This window comes from Lonchura striata, chromosome 3, assembly GCF_050655825.1.
Source record: "Lonchura striata isolate lonStrDom1 chromosome 3, ASM5065582v1, whole genome shotgun sequence".
NCBI classification, from domain to species: Eukaryota; Metazoa; Chordata; class Aves; order Passeriformes; family Estrildidae; genus Lonchura; species Lonchura striata.
The window spans coordinates 69,462,569-69,485,081 of NC_140705.1; the positions used below are offsets into that span (position 1 = coordinate 69,462,569).

Here is a 22,513-nt window from a genome sequence, read left to right on the forward strand (position 1 = left end):
CTGCTTGTGAATGAATGAGCAAGGAAAGTTAGCTGGTTGAGTTCTCAGAGGCATCAAAACGTGCTGGCAGACCTCAGCAGCAGGCCACAGCCTTCAGGGCTTTTCTTAAATTCACCCCATTGAACATCTGCTGAAGTTGACAGTCACCCACACACACTCAGCAGTGATTTGTCTAACAGCCTGGCTGCAGTTGGTCCATTCACCTAAGGCAGGAAGTAACACATTGCAGTTCACATTGAAATCCAGGAATCTACAACTTTAAAACTGTTCAGAATTTACTTTATGCATTGAAAGGTGAAAACATGTAAATAAATCCAGGACAATGAGAGACTGTATTATTTCCAAACATTTATAAATATTCAAAGCTGACTAAGAGACATCCACATAAAAAAAAAAAAAAAAAAAAAAAAAAATTAAAAAAACCCCTTCCTTATCCTGGTGTGAATTCATATGTGGAATGGAAAATCTCTTATTTCAAGCTAACCTAAAGTTGTACTTATATGACCTAACACATTATGAAAGAAAATGTTTCTTTCTATGGAAATAACTATTTAGTTATTTCCCTACAGAAAAGAAATGCATGATCTGAGCTAAAAGTACCATTAGGTTGCCTGGTAAAGCTGTATTTTATAATAAGAAGGATTGTGGCCTCTGTTTGACGGCCTGATATCTAACAAGAATGTACAGGAGCAAAGATATAAACACCTAGCCTCTTTGTGTGTCTTCCAGAGATCTGATCTCTCCACTTATTTCAGTTTTCAATAGAAGGTTCTGTGGTCAGCCTCCCACATAACAAGAGATACACCAGCAAGCCAATGAATTGCCCAAAGTTAATGTGACCTTGTATTAAGCACATAATGGAAAGGTTACAAGCCACCTGTCAAAAGTTTGAATTGAAAAACAGACTGCCTGTGAACACTCAGCTCATTTTAAATAATTCTAAAGCATTTTCTTAGTAATAAATTGCTTGTAAATAATGCTTCTTACCTCACTTGCTGCACAGACCAGTATCAGTGTTCAGTTTATACCAAACAAGAGTACACTTATTTCTTTTAATTTCACCATGTAATGGGCAGTTGCCAGTGCCCTCTCTGCTGTCCACCCCACAAATCCTAGAATGATTACCAAATTTTCCTTTTCCACTCAAGATTTTCTTCTGGGCAGTGTCACTGCAACACCAAGCACTTCACATACCCTAACAAACTCCAGCATCCTTCTTCCCTTGGACACTGGGTTTCTGCACACAGAAAAAAACAAATTCATGAAGCCAGCATGCCAAACAAGAGTGTAAGAGGAGTTTGTGCCTCTGTGTCAATGCAACTTCACTCAGAGTTTGTGTTTTTTGTTTTTTTTTATGGAGAGCAAAAATGGTCCTCCTTCTTGAGACAGCCAGTGGGGTATCTGCCATTTGCATCTTTCTGCAGTTACTCCCTGGGGAAACAGGAAACCAGGATTTAAACCAATCCTGCTGAGGATATCTAACAGCAGGGAATGTGCCTAAAGCCACTGGGATATATGAGATTTTAAGATGAGTAGGTGCTCTGAGTCACAACACTGAAGCTGTTATTTTTTCCTAAAATGAGAATTAATCACAACTGTCTGATGCACCAGACACTCAACATCTGGTAACACAGTGTTGATAGACAGCCCAGTACAGACACTGTGGTGAAGATCTTCCCCCCATGAAGGGCTGAAGCCACCTGCCCAGGTCCCCATTGCACTGTGCACGTACACAAGAGTCAGCAGTTCATCTGGACAGCTTGCATAAATATCACTGCCTTCTACTCAGTTCCATGGCAATTGCTCCCTAAAGCTGAATTTACTGGTTTTCTCTGCTATGTAGGCAAAATTACTTGTCCAGGTATATTTAATTTTGTGTTAAACACACCAAGAGAAATGTTTGCTTTCAGCAATAGACAATGCTGCATGTTTAACTTCTAAAATGAAATTGCACCTCAAAGGTTAACTTTCTAGGGATGTTCATTCTTTTAATGCATTTACAAACTGGAGGGACTAAAAACTTATCCCAGACACAGTGGATTTCACAATGATGGGGTAAAAATCACTGTCTGATGATTAACAGTTACAAACTGAGATTTGTAATATCTGTCAGTGTCTGTAGTATCTGTCAGTGAAACTTTATTGTGTCCTCATGATTGCTTGTGCTGCTGGAGAGTTAGATGTCAAATAGACACAAGACCCTTCCAGTGGATGCACCACTGACCTGAAGGATACCTGTGATACAATCTTTCCCACAGAAAAAGATTTTCTTTGGAGAGGGTGGACCCTACAGATTATATACATTCATGTGGTCTCATCCTCTCATTTACTGGAGGGAACTTGCCTGCCAGCTGGCAAACACAAAATCCAGAGCTGTAGTTTGCCTTGTCTCATCCCTGTGTCTCTGCTGGGGACATTTTCCTCACCCAAACCACAGGTGCACAGATGAGGTGACACTAAAGCCATGCACGGCTGAAAAGCTTCTCTCTCTCTCTAACACTGCACAAGAGTCAGCTGGCAACAGAATGCACATGAATTTAAAGATGGCAAAATGTCTTTTTAGAATCAATGAGGCAGGACATTGAAGAATTTTAGTTCTGCACTCTTTTAATGGGTTTCTTCCATTACTTCCTGCAGCAAACTGCTCTGTATGCTACTGTATTCCCTCAAAGAACAGATTAATATACTGAGGTAGAGGAAAAATGCCTATCTTGCTTTTACTAATTTTAGTTTTTAATTTTCCCTATTGCTCATGTATTTTCCTTTTTCATAAATCCCAAATGGAGGCATTCCTCCTCCCTCCCTTTCTGTCCAACCTCTGTCCCATGGCATTCAGAAACAAAGGAAAGAAATCATCTCCCAAGTTACTGCCAATCCCACTAGCCTCAGAAAACAGCTGTCCTTCTGTTTCTTCTATTATGGCTAAGACCCCCCCTCAGGTGACTGTGGATACCTGTAGCAAGGGCCATCTGTACCCAAGCTATTTACTCCACAGACCCAGCTAAAAGCCATGAAGCAGAAGAGGCATGGTAAAGCACTACACCTTTAAACCATTAAAGGTAACAGCTTTAAATAGGCTGCCCAGGCCTTTTCTAAAGTCTATACAAGAGTCTTAAGACTTCTGTGCACAGCTAGACAGCTAAAGGGCTTACTGAAAGACCACACTGTACCTAAATGTGTGTATTAAAAATATGATAAAAAACAAGGGTGGCATTCATCTTCTTAGTTTGAGACATCTGCTGTGCCGACTTGTGTATCTGAGACAGTGATTTACACTTTCTGCATAGCTAGTAGACAGAAAAGAGACATTTCCACAGCACGATTTATCTCCTCCTAAAGTGGATGATTAAAATGAGCCAGATGAATCACTCCCTCTGAGTGCTTGTTTCTCTCCACCAGCTCTAAACAGTCTGGGGCGACAAGCTGGAAGTAGGTGTCTCTGGGGTGGGTGTCTGAAGCTGGGTGAGATGAGTCCCACCTCTCCACCACTGCTGTCAGGAACAGAGGGTGAAGCCACCACAGACAGTGCTGGTGGACTCAGAGCTGTGCAGTGCCACATGAACATATTTAGCTGTCATCAAGGACCTGCTTTAGCTGCTGTCAGCTCGTCAGCAAATCAGGGAAGGAAGCATTACACAAGTGCTGGATGCCCTTTCCAACCCTTCAGAGTGAGAAAGTGACCCTTAATGACAAAGGTCCTATCTACTAGGGATCAAAACATGTGCCTAATGATAATGCACAACTCTTCCAGGTTCCCTAGGCTAGGAATGTGTTTCAAAGTAAGCATATTCTTAATATGCTTACTTTGAAACACAAAGGATTCTGGAAAAAAGTTCTGGAAGCCTTTAAATCAGGCTCGTGGAAAAAAGTTCTGATAAAAAGAACACCCTCACAGATCTCTCTGACAATTATACATCCAAAGGTATTTCCATTTTGCCAGCCTGTCAAATGTTTTGTAACTGCTTGAGCATTGCGTAGAACAAGTTTGTAGAGCTTGCAAAAATATATGCTGATCATAAAGAGGGGAGAAAGAGCTGAAAGAAGTCCTGTGAGACAGTGCCTGATCCTCAGCATGGTTAGAGCTCTAGAAATCTGTGACATGCAGAAGGATCAGGGCTAGATACTACCAAGGCATATTCTCACAGCCTTGAATGCTGTGCGACTTCTTCACCCAGTATTTACTACATGGAGAGATCAGTGGGAGACAATTAGTTCCAACATACCTGAGAACACACACAATGGCTTCTGATGGTAGTCTTCTGGATACCCAATATTATTTGCCTCAGTAGTAGACTCACAAACACCTCAAATTTTGTTTTTACCCTGTTCCTACCACACTAACCATGCATTATTTAGATGTTCAAGATTTTTGAACTAAGCTGTTAAAAACTAGCTGAGGCATCATCCTGTGAAGAGAAGATGAAATACCAAATTCATTAAGTGATTCACGTGTCTGATTACCACTGTAGCTGTCTAAACCTGAAATGCTGACATTTGTTCAGATCTGTTGCCCAGGCATTTTCTTCACAGTCAGTCAGGTTAAAGAGTGAAGTCTCAGGGACTCACTTGCTGCCTGGCAGATCACCCGGTACCTAGTGCAGTTTTCTTGTGCCATTGTCAGTGATGGCCTCTCCTTCCACATGTCATCCTGGTATCTGGTTTTGAGAATCTGTTAATATTTCATTTTGGAAGCCAGTAATCTCCATGTTTCAACCTTCCTGCAAAGTTGTAATGAGAGCATGCACAGACCAACTTCTGCATCAAGAGACATTCCCTCATTTTCCAAATTAGCTCTAGCTTTGCCAAAGCTGCTTGTAGCAGCTGTAACTTCCTCACAATCTCACTAGAACTCATCAGACGCCAAAGAATCTGTTCCTGGTCATGACAAAGGACCATGACTCCTACACCCATGTGCCTCTCTTATACCCAGACTCTGACAGGATTCAAAGAAACATTTGAGAGTTCCATTTGAGAGTTCACATCTCTCATTTTAGGGCTCATCTCCAAGAAATATTTCTGTTCTGTATTTGAAGTAGTCACTGGAACAAGGCTAAGGTCTCACTTTTTCTCCTCTGGGCAAATTACCTCCTGAATTTTTGCTTTCCTAATGAGTAAGGATGTTTTCTATTCTGACCCAATCAGTTTTGCTTCTATCTGGGTTCCCTTGGCCTTGGAGGGCCTGTGGACACTCTCTTTGGCAGATGGATTTCCTGCTCCTAGCAAAGGGTGGAAGGCAGCTCTATGCACTGAGCTACTGGAGAGGGGCACACACTCCACCTCCAGTTTTTGAAGGAAATGTTTCAGCCACTTGCCTGCCAACTCAGCTCTGAAACAGAGTGGTAAGTGCTAAAGAGAGTGAGTAATAGTTAGGATGGACATCTCAGACAGCATAAAGGACAGCAGTATGTACTGGGCAAACACATGATTCATCCTGCAGCCTCAGTGTTCTCTGACAGCGGTCAACAGGCACATCAGTAAAGGAGATGCAGCTACCCTTTCCAGGTTTTGAAGAGAATCTTGAAAAAAACCCACTCCAAACAGTCTTACAGAAAATAGGCAGACAGGGAAGGTGCTGGAATGGCTAAAAGGCTCAGTACAGGATAGGAAACCAATGAGGAATATACAATGGGGGAAGCGGCCAAAGCTCTGCCGAGGTTTGCGGTGGGAACTGCACTGTTCACCATTAACCACAGTTACCATTAACCACGGGACTGAGCCACAAGGTGACAAAGTTTCCCAATGATGTGAAGCTAGGCAGGTCAGCAAGGGCAGTGGCCAGCTGCAGGGGATGAGAGACCATGTGGCTGGGTCACACATCGGCAGATGGAGAAGCTGCTGATAAAGAGGTGCAGTAAATAAACCCACACACCACACACCTGGTGACGGGCTCTGGCCACCAGGGATTATGAGCTCTTCACAGGATGCTCCATAGAAAAGGGCAACTCAGTGTTCAAGAGAAGTGAAAAAACAAAATAACTTCCATAAATTACTAGGAACAAAGCATAAAAAAATTTTTTCTACATCTGGGCAAGCTGCAGCTCTCAGCACACCCACACTGTGAGAGATCAATGGCTAGAAAATAGATATTCCTGTTCAATTCCACCAAGCTGGAGGCAGGACCCGATGGACTTTTGGTCATGCCCATATGGCAGCTGCGTGGGATTTTTGAGGAAGCTGCTTCTGGATTCCTACAGGAAAGCTGTGAGTCCCTGTGGGTGGCTGCTGTGTGGGACTGTAACACAGCACTGGAATGACTTTGGGTTTGCTCACAGTTCCCCAGTTTCTCAACCATGGTTGGGGCCGAAGATCTACAAGATCAGTACTCTATTTTTTATTGAATATCAGTTAATGTATCACAATGGAAAAATTACAAAACCCCATAAAACTTTATTAAATCAGTTTTTAAATTAGAATATTTGGTCAACACAGCATTGCACAAATGACTTTTCGGATGCCATTTGAGAAAAGTTTAGAGTGCTTTCTTTAAATACTTTGCTCTTACAGTATGAGATAAAAATAATTTTACTTAATTTGATCATGAAATAGAATTACTAAATTAAGAATAAATTAATACAGAAAATAGTTTTAAAGTCCACAATAGAATTATTTTAAAGGACAAACCCAGGGTATTAACCTATCAGGTCAGAAGGTTTGAATTTGCTTGAGGCTGCAGAATAAGGGATGTAAGTATATGAAAATAGGGAAAATTGCATGAACAAAAACTCAAACCAAGAAAAAAAAGCATTCTGAGCTCAGACCCTCTTCTGCTATTGAAATTCTTAGTATAAATTAACTAATTATAAAGTGTTATAATAATCTGTGGAGGCTATTTGAACTTGTCTGATCCTCTCATTTTAATTTCAGCAGGGTAAAAAACAGGACTTTTGGTTCATTGACAATCAAGGTGATTTTCATCTGTGGAAATCTGTCCCATATTACTGATATCACCAGATCATCCATATAGCTTGATTCATATCAATAGGCCTAAATTTCTTGGAGCAGGTACTCTCGTATCCTGAAGTATAATTCATAGATATAGTGGATTTTATCACTGATGGTTAATATACATTAATTTCTGTTTTATCCTGTGCTAAATATTATATCTAAACTTACTAAGAGCTGGAATTAAATAATCTCCACGTATTTTTGAAGATATGCCAAATTCTCCTCCCTAGCATACATATGCCCTTCTGCCTCTGTCAAATGTGCCAGCAAGGCTTTCTGCAAAATATGTATTTTAATTCCTGTCAGTGATATATAAAGAGGACTGAAAAGTTACCAACTTCATACTGCTGCAATTTGGACTTTTATCCATTTAATTCATCTTCATAGGCAACTGCCTTGAAATTCCATTAAAAGTTCTGCATCTGAATGGGCCTGATTATTATATTCTACTTTGAATTTTATGAGGTGAGGAGTTCCCCTAAATACTGTCCTTCTTATTATTAATCAGAATTCACAACCAGAGTCCACAGTGAAAATGGAAGCTGCTGAGTGCTTTTACACTAGCAGCACTGAGGAACTGGAAAGTAACCACATGCAAGGAGTAACCCTGATTATAAGTTATGTGCTCTTGATATCATTCTGTCTTCCATTCTTTAATAAAAGTTGGATTGAATCTTACAGTGAGTTACCTGGAGAGGTCACTAGACATTTCATCACTTACTTTGAGGAGTTACAGAAGTAGAACTGCTATTAGAACAAAAATCAGATATGAGCAAACTGTATTCTGGGCAAATTTTTATCAGTCTGTTCAAATTTCAGACTGAACAAAGGGTTGAGAGATGATAAAAAACCAGTCTGGATTCTCTGCAGGAAGCTACTGTAATAATTATCCAGGCATTTGAGTGCTACATGTCTTTCTTGAGTAATAGTTTTCTCTCCAAGGAAATTTAATTACTTCTATACTAATATAAAAAGCACATTTATATCAGTGCATATGTACAGGGAGAGAAGTGAATTCATGCTAACTGTGGAGGCTCTGCTGACTGCACTTCATCAAAAATAAGACAATGTTCTTTCATTCTTAAGAAGATTTCAGAAACTGGCTTTCAAGTAAGCACAATTTTATGCAGAAGACTGCTGTAAACCACTGGTTTCTTCCATAGTGAATTCCAGCTCCACCTGATTTTTCTCCTAGAAGCTAACAGCTTAACCTCCTAGTGAACCTCAAACACAATGTTTTCTTAGGTCCTAAGTTCAGATCAAGATAATTGGAGCATCTGTTCTCTGTCAACCAATAACTAGATACTAGTGGGGACTTGACATGGACTTGAGCATGCTCACAGTGGTTAGAGCAATGCACATATATCCACAGAAGTCCCCATGTGATTTACTCAATGATCTCTTGGAAAGCAGAAGAGATTCCTCCTCACCTCTCAGCAGCAAACTCTCAAAAGCTGAGTCTCCTTAAAAAAAAAAAATACAGGTTTGGCTAGGCCCATGTGGGCACTGAGGTACTCAGTGTAACTCCATGTGAAAATACATTGCATGCAAAAATTCTAGTTTCTATTTTCTCTCTGATACTTGCCTCATCCTCTTTGCAGTGAGAAAGGCTTTTGCAACCCACCATTCCTCACTTGTTTCAGTCAGCTACAGAAGACAGACTCATGCCTTTTTCAGTCACAAATAAAATATTATCCTTACTGAGAGTTGTGCTAGGGAATTTGAGGTGATTGTGGAAAGGCATTTCAAGTTCTTACCTCCTCACTTCTGTACTTCTCATGACTGAATGACAAAGGTTACAGGGTTCACACTTGTTTGGGTTTTTCAATTGAGGAAGCTTGGGGTCAGAAATGGACAAAATGTATACATAAGACTTCCAGAAGGGCCAACATACAACTTTTGTATAACCAAAGGGTGCTTGATCTTGTGTCAAAATTCATGCCTTGACTAGGCTCACAAAATTTCTAGGCTGGGTACCCCTGTATTATCTCCAAATAGAGAAGATGCATGTGTTTGGAACCAGGCAGCTCACATAGGAAATGGGGTACCTGATTTCTTCAATAGATGGTGGGCAGCTGTGCCTAGAGGCAAGCCAGCTCTGCACTGCTGAAACACCTTGTTTCCTGTTGCCTTTGATCTTGTGCCGCAGTGGCTGTCAGCAAAGCTCAGTGAAGACTACAAAGTGAACCTACTCTTTCATTGGCCAAATTCCTGCTTCTGCAGGATGCTATCCAGGTCTGCAGTGGCATCTCACGGTTTATAATTAACAAAGAATAACCAGGCTGTGGACTAAAGGTTGGCAGTGGTGCTCCAGCCAAGTGGAGAGAGCTGCTTACTGCATAAGTGAATGTGCTGTACTGAGTATAATGTGCTAGGAAAGCAACAACATAAATAATCCTATATATGAGACTTGTTGCTGGGAAATTGCCGGGGAATAGATGTTGAGCTAACTTAGACTTTTATGTTGAACCAGGAGTCTTTTTGGAACTCTGGCTCTTACACTGAGCTACAAATCCTACTGTTTACGATTGTCGGCCATCAGGAAAGAAGGACAAGATTTCTTTTACAAGATTTATAAAATTAAAATACAGGAGACAGTGAATAATGAATTCTGGTAACTTCATATTTCTTTTTTACTGGTTCTTGTTCAACTTCTCATGGGAGAAGCCTATAATTAAATAGGTGGATTAGTAATCTGCTTATATTTTGAAAGCAAATGCCTAAATTGATTCAAGATGACTACAAAATCCACCTTACTTCATTTAGGGATAAGTGGGTAAAATGTAATGGTCTGTGATCTACAGAAGGACTGAGAAGATGAGCCAATGGATGCTGTAATTCTTAAGTTCCATCACTGTAAGAGAAACTACTGTTCGTCCATTGTGTGTACATACTGTCTCATTTCAGCCACTAAAATAAGGAAGATTAGATAAATCTTTAATAACTTCTCTTTCTGCTTTGTGGTGCATTAAAATTCCTGCTCTGGCATTAGTTTAGTAAAAACAAAAAGGACTTATTTTATTTTTGTATCATTTGAGGAGGGGACACACTGCAGAAATAATGAGTCACCTCCAAACCTTTAACTCATGAGTTTGTACAGGCGAGATAGTAGATGAAATAACCATGGGGACATGACCAAAGATAAGCTAGAGGGACTCCCCAGTGAGTAAGGTAGCAGACCTAAGAGCAGCTCATTTTGAGGCTGCTTAAAGCCTAAGAAAGCATGGTGCCATTTGGGAAGTGAGCCAGGTGTTATGCAACAAGAAACTCCTCACGCCTTTGGAACAAGATCTTGGCTATCTTCTCAAATACACTGTTGTGCTAACTGAAAATACTGCAAGGAATAAAAAAATTGGACAAAAGCTGCCTTGGGCCAAAGCCAGAGTGTAATTGCTGTCCATGTGTACTTAACGCTCCGTACCCACAGAAGAAGGTACTGCTTTTCTGTCAGCTAAGTGACATTATTCTGCGGTAATGGGGCGCATGCTGGTAGGTCCAAAGGAGAAGCAGACACACAGCAAACCTAAACTCCCATTGATGTGAATTTGTCACCATCATCTTCACCAGTTCTAGTCAGGAGAAGGAGAAAACTGCTACCATAGCTAAGGAGCAAGAACCAGGTGGGTTAAGGTTCCCTGACTGCTCACACTCAACACTGTCCTCTGTGCAGAGAGGCAGCCTGAGCAAAAGCGCAGAAGCAAACACTTTCAAAGTTAAGTTCTCCATGCAGAAGCCAAAACAAATTCCTTGCCAAGGCTGCTTCAGTGGGGAAGCACACCCAAACCCACAGCGCTGGCTGAGCCACCAAAATACTGGCCCCTCTTGCTCACCAGCTGCTTCTGCTTTATAGGATGCATGAGCACTGCATAGGTCTATCATGTATGGCTTTCACAGGAAAAAGACCAGTGGCCACCAAATCTTGCTTTTACAATTGTGATGTCCTGGTTAAGTTGTTCACACAGCCTGCCCTAGTGCTCAGTTGTACAAGCATTGCCCAACTACCAAAATCTTTGGATGCCACCAGCACAATACTGCTAATAGTTACACAGTACTTATTCAGAAATATATTTATGAAGCATTTGAGCTTATTTCCCAAAAAGGAAGTTTTAGTCATTGATTTCAATAAACTTTCAATAAACTAAAGCTTCTCTGACTTGTTGCATCCATTCATGGACCTCTCATGGCCACAAAGATATGTGTGGGAAGTCTGGGGGTCTATTCCTATTTGTTGTAGGTCTTTTCTCGCCTGCTCTGTCAAAAGACGTGCTGCTTGTTTTTAGGCAAGTTACTTCATTCTGCAGTTTCTCAGCTGCTCCATCAACAAAATGAGGATAATAAGAATCTCTTCTCTTAAAGAAACTGACTGCTACTCATGGAAGTTTTTGCTGTGCTTGGGATCTTTGGTTTGTGCTTGCTAAAGAAGTGAAAAAGATTTATTATTAAAGTGATTACAGTGTTGATACTCTTGTGATGAATTCCCCGCAGGCATGCAAATATACTAAAGGCCAAATTTATTTCTCTTTCATAATTATACAAGTTCCCTGCAATTCCAACAATGCAGGCAGGGTTACTACAGCTGAACATGTGGTTCATCTGGTTCCACGGCAACTCAGTTTAGATGTTTATGTGCAGTAACTGATAGTAGAGAGGTGTCTTTTTTAAAAGAAATGTGGAATATCACCAGTCACTCATTGCCGACAGAACAGTGCAGAGGAAATGTGCTGTAGGGGAGGCTGCAATAGCATTTCCTTGGTGCTGGAAAGACTGGGAATAAGCAACTCCTAGTAGAGGCTAATTAAGTGGAGGATGTGTTTTCTGTGGTGTGGTGATTGTTCTGCAGTTCTTTGTCAAAGCTGATGTTGCCTGTTTCTGGAAGATCTTAAGATGCAGAGCAAGAATGAAGATATTTACCTTCCCGGGGAAGAGAAGTCAGTCCTCAAAGCACACTGTGCTTTCATGTACAAATAGGGTGAAACTAGTCATTTGGCTGGTCTGAGGGGAATGGCCACTGCAGTGTGGACAGAAATCGGTGAGAAAAACAACAGAAGGAAGAACAAGCACAAATCAGGCATCAAGCATATATTTCTCAAAATATGAAGGGTGTACCAGGCACAGAAAACACATGGTATGGTTACTGCCTGCCTGAGCAATCCATGTAGACACAGTTGTCTTTAGAAGTGCTGGTACAGCAGACTCCAAGCATACTGATGATTCAATCTCCAAAATAATTCGAAATGCCAGTCACGCTTCTGAACGCACAAAGTCCTTATCTTCCTTTTAAAGCTAAGAAGTCACTGCACCGGCAGGAAAATACAAGGAATGCTGGAGAGCTTTACAGCAATGCATATCAATGAAAGGCTCCTCTTGGCTAACCATCCTAGAATGAAACATATTCCTAGTGGTGTTGCCAAAGATCCTTGAAATGCTCTGATGGTGGTTGATAGGGGAGAAAATAATCATAACTATGAAGCAGATGAAAGGTTTTGCTCTCTTGCTCTTATTATTGTCTATGCCTTTGCAATGGACTTGGACTACCAGAGGAAGGTAAATCTTTGCCAGAGGTACGGCAGCCAGGCCAAGGGAAGTCAGCAGTCCACAGTGTGCCAATTAACTCACTTTATTTTTGCCCAAAACTACATATTTTTTTTTTATATGGCTTTAACACCAGTTGGCAAAATTAGTCAATGTTAGTCTGAAAGGAAATGTTGTCAATTGGTTTGGAAAAGGAAGCTCTCAAACTGAGCCAGTCTATTTCATCAAAGAGAAGGAAAGAAACTCCAGGCCCTATCATACAACACCAAGGCAATTTAGATTTTTGCCACTGATGATAAAGGAAAAAGGAATCTGAAGTAAAGAAGGAAAAGTCCAACTAGGTCAATAAAGTCCCTGGTGGGCAGCAATAGAGTATCTGAGAGCTGCTATGCAGAACAGACATGGAAATGCTTGAAAAGGTTCAATTTTATCGCTCAGTGAAAGATTGCTCTGCTTCTGTTTCTATATAAGGTAGGTAATAAACTGTATTTGAACTGGTAAAAGAGGAATGAGATGACCCAAATTTCAAAGCTGGAACCTGGTAGGTTATTATTATTTATGATTCATAAAGCTTGTGCAGTGCACCAAAAGAAAGGGAGGTGAGCTCCTAGCCCAGAGGAGCCTCCAATGCAAATCTCATGCACTCTACTGTGCATGGGGTCAACTTCAAGGGCTTTTTAAAATTCTAATTATAGTGTAATGAAGATCAGGCCTGCTCTTTCCATCAGTAAACTGGGATTTCTTTTCCTATCTCTGCAGTAGGTGGATTTTGTGTTACGGGAATGCAACAGCTGAAATAAGAACTTTCAGGTGCTGCTTACTTCCCACTCTGCTTTTACTTCCTTTTCTCCTCTTGCACATTCCTGCATTTTCTCACTTTCTGCTCCTCAGAGCTTTTGCTACCATTTTTTTTCCCTTTAGTAATTTCTCAGTTTTTCTGTATTAGTTTTTTTTTTTTTTTTATGGGCTTTCTCTGGAGTCTCACATTCACATTTTATGTCTTACCATTCAATCATTCCCCTTTTTTAGCTGTTCTTTCTGTTTGCCTTACTCTGGTCATCCCTTTTCTGCCTCTCCTCCTTACATTCCCCATGGCCAACCTTTTCCTTTCACCAACACCATTTTCTCAACCAATGACATATCCCAGTGGTATCCCCCCACACCAGCAGCTTTCCCTTTGCTTTTCCTTCAGGAACAGAGCTCTGTATCCATCCTTCAGACAGGCTTCTCTTCCTGACCTGCACCCTGCCTTCACATCACCCCTCCATCTCTAGAACATGGCTTACAGGTTTCTACCCAAGAAAACAGCTCCTCACCCTCAGATTTCTCCAGGAAACCCTTCTGAGCACATCAGTGTCCTTTTCAAGGTCCCCGGCCATGAGCCCTGATAAAGTCTTCAAAGGTCCCAGTGGTCCCTAAAGGTCTGCCAACCCCCATTGCTCTTTGGCTCTTATGCCCCTCCTGGCCATAAGACTTCAACTCCACGGCTACTATGCAGCTGGATTGGCAAACAGAGGTGAGGACAGATGGATGGAACATGGGGCTGCATCCCTCACACTGGGAAATCTGCCGAGCATCTTCCTCCCCTCCTGCCAAGGTTCCCGCACGGCAGATACTTGCCTACGGGTTTGGGGGTTGCTCCCGCGCCCCGAGGAGGTCCGGAGAGGTGCTCTGCCTCTGGAGTACGGGCGAGGAAGGACCCGGGGCTGAGCAGGGTGGTGGACAGGGGAAGGCGCCGGCGATGCCCGGCGGCGGGGGAGCCGCTCGTCCCGCGGGTTCCCACCGCCCGCGCACGAGTCGCGCAGTCCCCGCCGCCGGGCATCGCCCCAGCACCGCACTCGCTCATCCCGGAGCATCCCCGGTCGCGGTACCCGGTCTCCCCGGGATACCCTCGTCCCGCTCGCAGCGACGTCGCCTACCTTCCACTTTGGTGAGGGTGAGGACGGGGCTGTTGCAGGCGCTGAGCGGGGCCACCCTGGCCGAATGCTTCTTCATGGCGAGCCCGTCGCCGGCGGCAGCTCCCCGCCGCCCCGCGCCTACATCCTGGCGCCTCGGAGCCCTCCTCGGCGGCGCTCCCCGGCTCGGCTCCCGGCCCGCCGCCCTCTGCCGCAGCACCGGGCGGCGGGGGCTGGGGCTCGCCCGCCCGCCCGCTGCCGCTCGGGGCTGCTGCAAACCCGACGTCACCGGCACGGCCCCCCCCGCCCGCCCCCAGGGCTCCCGGGGCCGCCCCCCGGGTCGCGGCGGGGGAGGCGCCCGGACGCCGCGGCGAGAGGCGCTGCGGAGCCCCCGGACGGCGCCGGCCCCGGCGGAGGTCGCAGCGAGTCGGGACCGTAATGCGGCGGCGGACACCGCTCCCGCTCCCGCCGGTGCGCCAGGGATCCCCGGAGCGAGCCGGGCTCCCGGCCCCGGCCCCGGCCGCTGGCGCTGGGCTCCTGCACCGCGCGGAAAGGGCTCCTGGCTCATCACGCTCTGCTCAGTTCTCTTCGCACTGTCTGAGGGAAAAGGAGGATTTACACTCTCCGAACCAATTCATTATTTACTCGCTATTATCCCTCCTTTGTTTTCCTTCGAGTCCAGCCACTGTTCTGGGTCAATTTTCATCCGTGCCTTTAGTAATTTCTGCCATCCTCACCACAGCCATTCTGTTCCTGCTGTATCCTTTTGGAGGTAGACCAGAACTCAATCCAGCAGCCAAAATGAGGTACTCCATGGATTTACCAGTGATACTCCAAACACCTGCCGTCACATAATCTACAGCTTTCTTAACACAATTTAAAACTTATTTTTGAGGCACAAAAATAAGTATGTCCATACCCACGCACATAAAATAAAATTACATATGTCACAACTGGATGCTGCTTGTATGCAGCAACCTTTTATGCTGTTTTTGGTTTTTCCAGCAATAACTTTAAGATCCCCAATCATGACATACCAACAACATGTGATAAAGCTACCCCTCTGTCAGAGAACAAAAATCTAACTGGCATTAATTAATGAGACGTAATGCAAGCTGATTCAGGAGAGAACACACCATAATGAATGAGTATGAAAGATGTAAAATAGATTTATATCACTGTAAGCAGAGCACCAGAATTCACAAGATGCTGAGCACAGTGACCTCAGCACCCTTTGCTCCTTGTGATTTTTTTTTCTGTGGATATGAAAATACTCTGTAGATTTACCAGGTTCCAAACTGAGATGCGTCAGCAGACAAGGTGCAAATACTCAACATTTCTTAAGATCTGGTCAAATTAAAATGAGTGTACTTTGCAAACAAGACTGGGCAGCCATCAATACTCCACAAACACTCAAAAGTGTTCTTTAATTATATAAATAGTAGCTATTGAAAATCAGTCCTGACAGACTTTTCAGTAAACCGTGGGAAAACACCACCTTACTTCTGCTGGCTAGAAAGTTCTTTATATTTAAGAGGTGAGTTTTCTCAAGGGGTCAGACCTACACTATTAATTTGCATGGGTCTCATCAGTTGATCAACATTCTGATGAAGATCCAGGGTATTTTGCACTTCCTATGCCTCTTGTGTACAACATTTGGGATGAATCTCATACAAAAATCATTAGGCTAATTTCAAAGTGATTCTTCTAAAAAAAAAAAAAATCATGTACTAAGAGTTAAGACTACAAAATATCAGCTTTGTCAAATGATAGTTACTTGTTTTCATCATTATTTTTAAGACCTTTTAGTAGAATTGTCTAACCAATTCAGCTTCCTGGGATGTTACAGATCATAAGCATTTGGGAACCATGAGTCTGTCTTTTTTCGCTGCACTATTAATCTCAGAGTCCAATTGGTTTCTGGTTATTGAAAGAAGTTACATAAAAAGAGGCAGATTTCACCTCGGATGGTTCTGTCCATGAAATATTTTGTGATGTTGCAGTGCCTGTTATCTGAGGATTTCAAAGCACATTATAAAATACTAACTTATTTTACACTGTCTTTGGGAAGAAACTTCAGGCTTAGTGGTAGTTAAAATACAGCCACATAATTTAAGAGACTTCCTTAGATTCAGGTGACAAGTAACACCAGAACGTGGAGAACTCTGTCTGGCTTCTGCTCTGAGCAGATCTTCCAGGATCACCTCAGCCTCTGCTATATAAAGGAGGAAAACACTAAATCAGCATTTTACATCCAAATGTCATCAAGTTTTCCCAGAAGTAAGTGGCTGAGTAAGGATAATCAGACTTCTCTTCTGGTTATACTTGTAATCAATGGGATGATCATAAGAATTAAAAGTGTATTTGTTAAAAAGTCTTTGTTGCTGAGCACTTACATTATTCTAAAAGGCTTATGCTCTCTTATTTGCTAAAGAAAAGACATGGTAAGTGTCTTCTTGGAGGGTGGTGCTGCTCACATAGAAATTCACAGAAAAAAAATGGGGTTTGGGATGACATGTTACTTTAACCACATGTAGTATTTCAGGGTTTGCAGAGTTGTTAACACATTTCAGGCTCACAATGTTTTATTTAAGCCCGGAACTGCAAACGTCAAGGATGTGTATGGCAGCAAGTCTCTCCTGTGGCTGGCTGGCCCCTCTGCAGCTGGTGCTGCGGGAGAGCTGAGGCATCTTCTCCTCCTTCTTGCTCTGATGATGCCTTGCACAGCCACAGCACTCAAGCTTCCACTCCTCAGTGTTCAGTTTAGTCACCCACGGAAGATTTCAAAGCAATTGAGGACACTCAGCATCCAACTAGGGCTGGTTTCAACCATGGGAGAGGACATCCAGCCGCTTAGGGCCTCTTGGAAACCTTTTGCCCAATGTGTGTGTGAAGTACAGCTCTGCTCAACTCCAACCCCAGAGCATTTTAACAGTCTCTGGTTTCTCTTGCTGCCTGTACAGGCACACACACACACACCAGAGATCCACACTAGGTCCCTGTCTTACACTGTGCATAAAAATACCAGCCACATATCACAATAAAAAAAAAATGTTGTGTTTATTTAATGAAGACTAGGGTGCCTGAGAACTGTGTTCCAGAGACTCTTCTGTGAAAGCTGCATTTTGCAGCAGGCTTGTTACTTTCTGTAGCTGCAGCATCTCCACCTCCCCAATGTGCTTTAACACATTTACTGCTGGGTTACATTTCATTTTATTTATCATAAACATCTTACAGTATAAGCAATGCAAAATTTACTTACACAGGGTAAATTTTCAAGTCAAATATATGGCTTTTAACCTTTAAAACACCACTCCTGTATTCAGGTAGCAATGGAAGAGAAACTCGTGGATATCTGGGCTGTGGACAGCTTATAAATATGGAGAGAAAGTCTCAAATATTGGAAACTGGTAGATTTTCATTGCAAATCTAGAGCAAAGGTATGAAAAAGGAATGGTCAGATTAAAAATTCAGAATTAGGCAGTCAGAATTTGCCCAGGTTTAAGAATTTGTAGGCTTTGTAGTTTGATGCAACTATTTTTGTTCGAGTTGATTTCCCTTCTTCATTTTAGATTAAAAAGTTATAGTAATTGGGTAGGTTTTATACATATAAACCTTTATACAAGTATCAGCATCACTCAACTTTTAAACCTATGGATCACTTTCCTGAAAAATTATTTACAATGGAAGGTAGATTCAAGACAAAAAGAAATTCTCAGTTATGTGTGCTACAGCCTTTGATTTTTATCCTGTTAGCTAGTTTGTTTAACCAACATGAAACACAATGCTCTGTTTCTAACAGGCACAGTGGTATTTCCCCAGTTAAGACATTTTCATGTTTAATGTACTCATTGATAGGACATTTATTAATTTATGTACTTGCCTTACCACTGAGAGCAATAATTGTTGTGCTTAGCAACCTTAAAGGAAATGGAGTGAGGACTTCTACTCATGTAGCCAATTTCATAAAAGGCTTCATCTCATACCAGAATGAATTCATGTGCTAGGAGTCAAACACGCACATAATACCAACACTGGCCACAACCTGTTGGAAAAAAAAATTATCCTTTCCTTTAGTATATTTGAAGTAGTTTGGTGAATATTCTCCTCAAATAGTTATTAGTCTCTTTGTGACGAGCTTGTTCTACTTGACTCCTGTGTTACTTTTGATTGGCTATAATAACTAATAACTTTATAATCTGTTTCTATTTCAAAGCTCAAAAAACACAGATGTCAAAAGCACATTTCCAACACAAATATTAGCTGTTTTGGAAGTAATAGTTTCTGTCCTGCAATCATTCTAAATCTGCATTGAGATGCTCTCTCTGGTGACCATCCACCCCTATTCTGTTTGCAGCCTCCTACATTCACAACCTCCACTCAGAACAAATTCACATTTTTGTCAAATTAACATACAGTTTTTCTCTGCAATATTAATCTAGCTGTAAAGACAATGTCTTTCCAATTTTCCTTCTTCCAAAATAGTCCAGATACTTTCAGCATTGTGTCTTGAATTCAAGGAACAAGGCTGTGAAAGGAAAGAGAAAGGAAGCAGGGGGCTTCAAACCTCCCTGGCCACAGGTGCTCAGTAGAGTGCACCCCACAGACTCTGCTGTAGATACCTGATACTGCTCTCTATACCTTAATGCCTTCTCTTCAAATCTGATCAGAATAGAGTGCTACAGATAACAGTCACACGTGAGGTGCCCATAAGGGCTGCTGATTGTCTACACAACAACATATCCAACAGTTCCTAGACATAGATGCAAAGTCTTGATGAGAATATCTTCCTCTCTTTTTTTTTTTTTTTCCTAACCTTCTGTTTATAACTGCTGTAAGCATTACTGGAGGAGACAGCACTGCTGGATTTTATTTCCAAGTCTCATAAAATATTAACTATTTCCAAGATTTTATGAGAAGCTCTCTGGGTTTTGTGCATAAAGAACAGCTGCATTTCAAATAATACTGGTGAATTCTGCAAAATGTAAGAAAAAAGCTAGATTTAATCTCAAGAGTTTTAACACCCTCCTGGGTTTATCTGGCAATTGCTTTTCCTTTGTATATGAGACACTGTATGACTACAAGACCTAAATCACCTCAAATAATAAAAATTACATCATTACACCATCAACATCAACAATGCAGCAACAATTACTTCTTAACCATTTAATTACCTAGAATACATAGAGTACTAAAAATAACTGAGTATCACCTCTACATTCTTCACCACCAGCCCACTCCTGGCCAGTTGTTTTTGTAACGGACTTGATGTGAAATGCATTTCAATGTAGTTGTGCACATTTTCTGCCCTCATAAACACTGTGTAAGCTGACTTAAACCTCTACTCCTGAAACACCCCAGTTCAGAAGGACTTCTAAAAACATCTGAAGTTGGAATATATCAAAACAGAATTAAAATATCTAAAACCTAAAAACACGATAAAAAATATCTGTTGCTCAGATTCTGACTCAGAAAGAAAAGAAATAAATTCAGTCTGTGAGGGGACCTTTTGGCCTCAAAAAAAAGATTCTTTCAGAACTGTCTGAGCAAATAAGCACATGCTCCTGGCCTCAAACATCCAAAAACAGACCACAAGAACTGAAGGCATAATCACATCTTTTTTTCATCTTCTCACCTGAATATTTACAGAACTATGCACTGCCCTTCCAGTTTGTATTAGGCAGGACAGGAACAAGAGATGAGATGAAAAAGGGGCATCCAAAGATCTTTCAGAAAATAACAGTAAAGATACTTCTGAGGAGACATATTGCATATTTCAAGTCACTGTTTTTGCAGACAGTGCTCTAGGATGAAAATTGCAAAATCTGTCAAATTTAAGTTTTGCTACCAGCTGCTTGAACCAAAGATTAGGTGGCATTTAAGCACTCCCAATGGCCTGTGAAATGGAGAGGGTTTCAACCTACATAAATAACTCACCAGATATTTGCCAGGAAGAAGATTGCTGCCTATATAAAAGGATGTGTAAGAAAAAGAAGATACAGACTGATTCCTGTGTTCCCCTTTTACCAGGAAGACTGATTTTAAACACTTTAAATAACTACATTCTTTCCTGTTCTCCTGTGTATACTCTGCACTTTGTCTTTCTTCTTATTTTTTATTGTCAGTATTTCTTTAGTTCTTTTTTTCTTTGCATTGTCTTTTCTCTTCCATATCTTTCCTTTGTCAGATTTGTCCCAGTGTCAATACTACAGAGCTTGCAATATGAACTGGATGCTACATCCACTTATAAAATTACACAGACAAACAGAAAAATCCATTCAATTGTGCCTTCTTTTTTAACTGTTCATGTCCATCACAACCCTTAACAGTTAGTACTAGGGCTTTTGGAAGTGTCTTAGACATCATGATTTACAGCTTCAAAGTGAATTTGCTATAGCTGTCCAGAAGCTGTGCACCTCTCAAGCTCTCAGACTCTTTGCTCTATGATTTAATTTCTGACTGCACAATAATGGTGCTATGTCCAGAAGAATTCAAGATAAGGGTTAAAAATAATGCCCTAGGCACAGCCTCTCCACAGATTTTCCAAGTTTGCCCTGCTTCCTCACAGGAGCTCCAAGTGAGTTTCAGCAAAGTGGGCATCTGGGTTAATTCTCAGGAAGCAGCAAGTCAGATCTCTGGAATCAAACAGGTTAATTTTCCTGGGAACTCTCACTGAAATGCTTAGAGCAAGTAGCTGTGCTGATTGCCCTCAGAGAGACCAATCAGTTTGGCACACTGAGTTCCCCCTTCAAGCATAGATATTATTTAAAAGAAATTATATAGGATGAGCCTTCTGGCACCAAGTGCTTTGTAATTATATCCTCCCTATCCTGCTATCTAATCACTCCAGTCTCCCACTCTCACTGAGGACAATTGTTTTTCTTGAGCCCACTGGCTATTTCTCTTTTTTGGGAGGAGCTTTTCCTTTTACTTCTTTCAGCTGCCATTAGGGCACATATTAATATAGTTGGGTCCCAGCTATCTTATTATGAGACAGCAATATAAGCCTGTTTCTTAGACGAGTATCTGCCTTCAGACACTGGGAAAAGGAAAAGGGAGAAAAATGTTGGGGTGGAAATGCCTATTATAAAATCTAAAAGCACACTAATGTGTGCAGTGAGCAGTGGCAGTGCAATCCTCCCACTCCATTTCAGGCTCTGCCATCATTGTGGAACCAGGCCTGCGTTAAGCTGCTGCCACCAGTTACTCACAAGTACCTTGGGATAAAACTTGGCTACTTTCTTCATGTGCTTTTGAGATCCTATGCTGAAAAGCCCTGAGAACATCCAAGTATTACTGTTATTCAACACTCAGAGTATATCTAACAGGCTTACTATTTGTAATCTATTACCCTTTCTTAATGAAGAGGATGCCTTTTATTATTAGTGCAGAGGGTGATTATATTATTACTGTTGTTTATCACTAGTGCAAGAATAATTAAAATCTCTGGGTCACATGTTAAATATGAACTTTTGAAATGACAGTGGAACAGTGCTTTGTAGACTAAGAAGTACCTCTCTTAATACTCTAGCTTTTCATAAATTGATTCACAATCTTATACATCTTTACAAAATGAATTATTTTAACCTCACAAGTGCATTGCTGAACAATTCAATGTCATCGCTGAACAATGCAATGCAATGTCAAAGATGAACGCCAACAGCAAAGGTGACTAATATTCATGGGCAACACCACAGAGAAAAAGTAAGTCCTTTGTGCTGTTTCAAGGCCATGGGAGTTTTGATGAAAAGAACAGGCTTAAAGACAGGAAACTAGCCTGAGGTTGTGGTGGAAATTTAGGAGGGCTGCTCTGTCCCTTCAGAAAGAAGGTACTTTATATGAAGGAGCATGGATATAGTCAGGAGAATGATAACAATGCAAAACTAGAATAATTCCACAGATTTAAGTATAGCCAGATGAATGCATGGGCAGCAAAGAGTATAGTCTACCCCAAATATCTTGCATTAAATTCAGTCTTTTACTTAGACCGTAACAGTGTGTTTGTTACAGGAAGAAGCCTTTAAGTAGAGGGCTGAGACTGAGGACAATGGGAGGCTTTTTCCCAACAGTTTACTTTGGATATACAAGGCAGGATTGTAACATTATATTTTTATTTGATTAATTTAATCTAAAATAAGCAA

General features: G+C 41.6%; 1 protein-coding gene across 4 annotated transcripts in view; it reads right to left on the minus strand.

The window, feature by feature from the left end:
* SLC35F3 (solute carrier family 35 member F3) overlaps positions 1–22,513 on the minus strand; it is a 162,160-nt gene that overhangs the window by 46,759 nt on the left and 92,888 nt on the right. Inside the window, exon 1 of one of the 4 annotated variants that reach the window (XM_021527109.4) lies at positions 14,397–14,611. The exons of the other annotated variants lie outside the window; for them this stretch is intronic. Within the exon in view, the coding sequence (XP_021382784.1) occupies positions 14,397–14,472 (76 nt within the window). The 5' untranslated portion in view covers positions 14,473–14,611. Of the gene's footprint in view, positions 1–14,396; positions 14,612–22,513 lie in introns of those variants that run through there. 4 annotated transcript variants of the gene reach the window in all.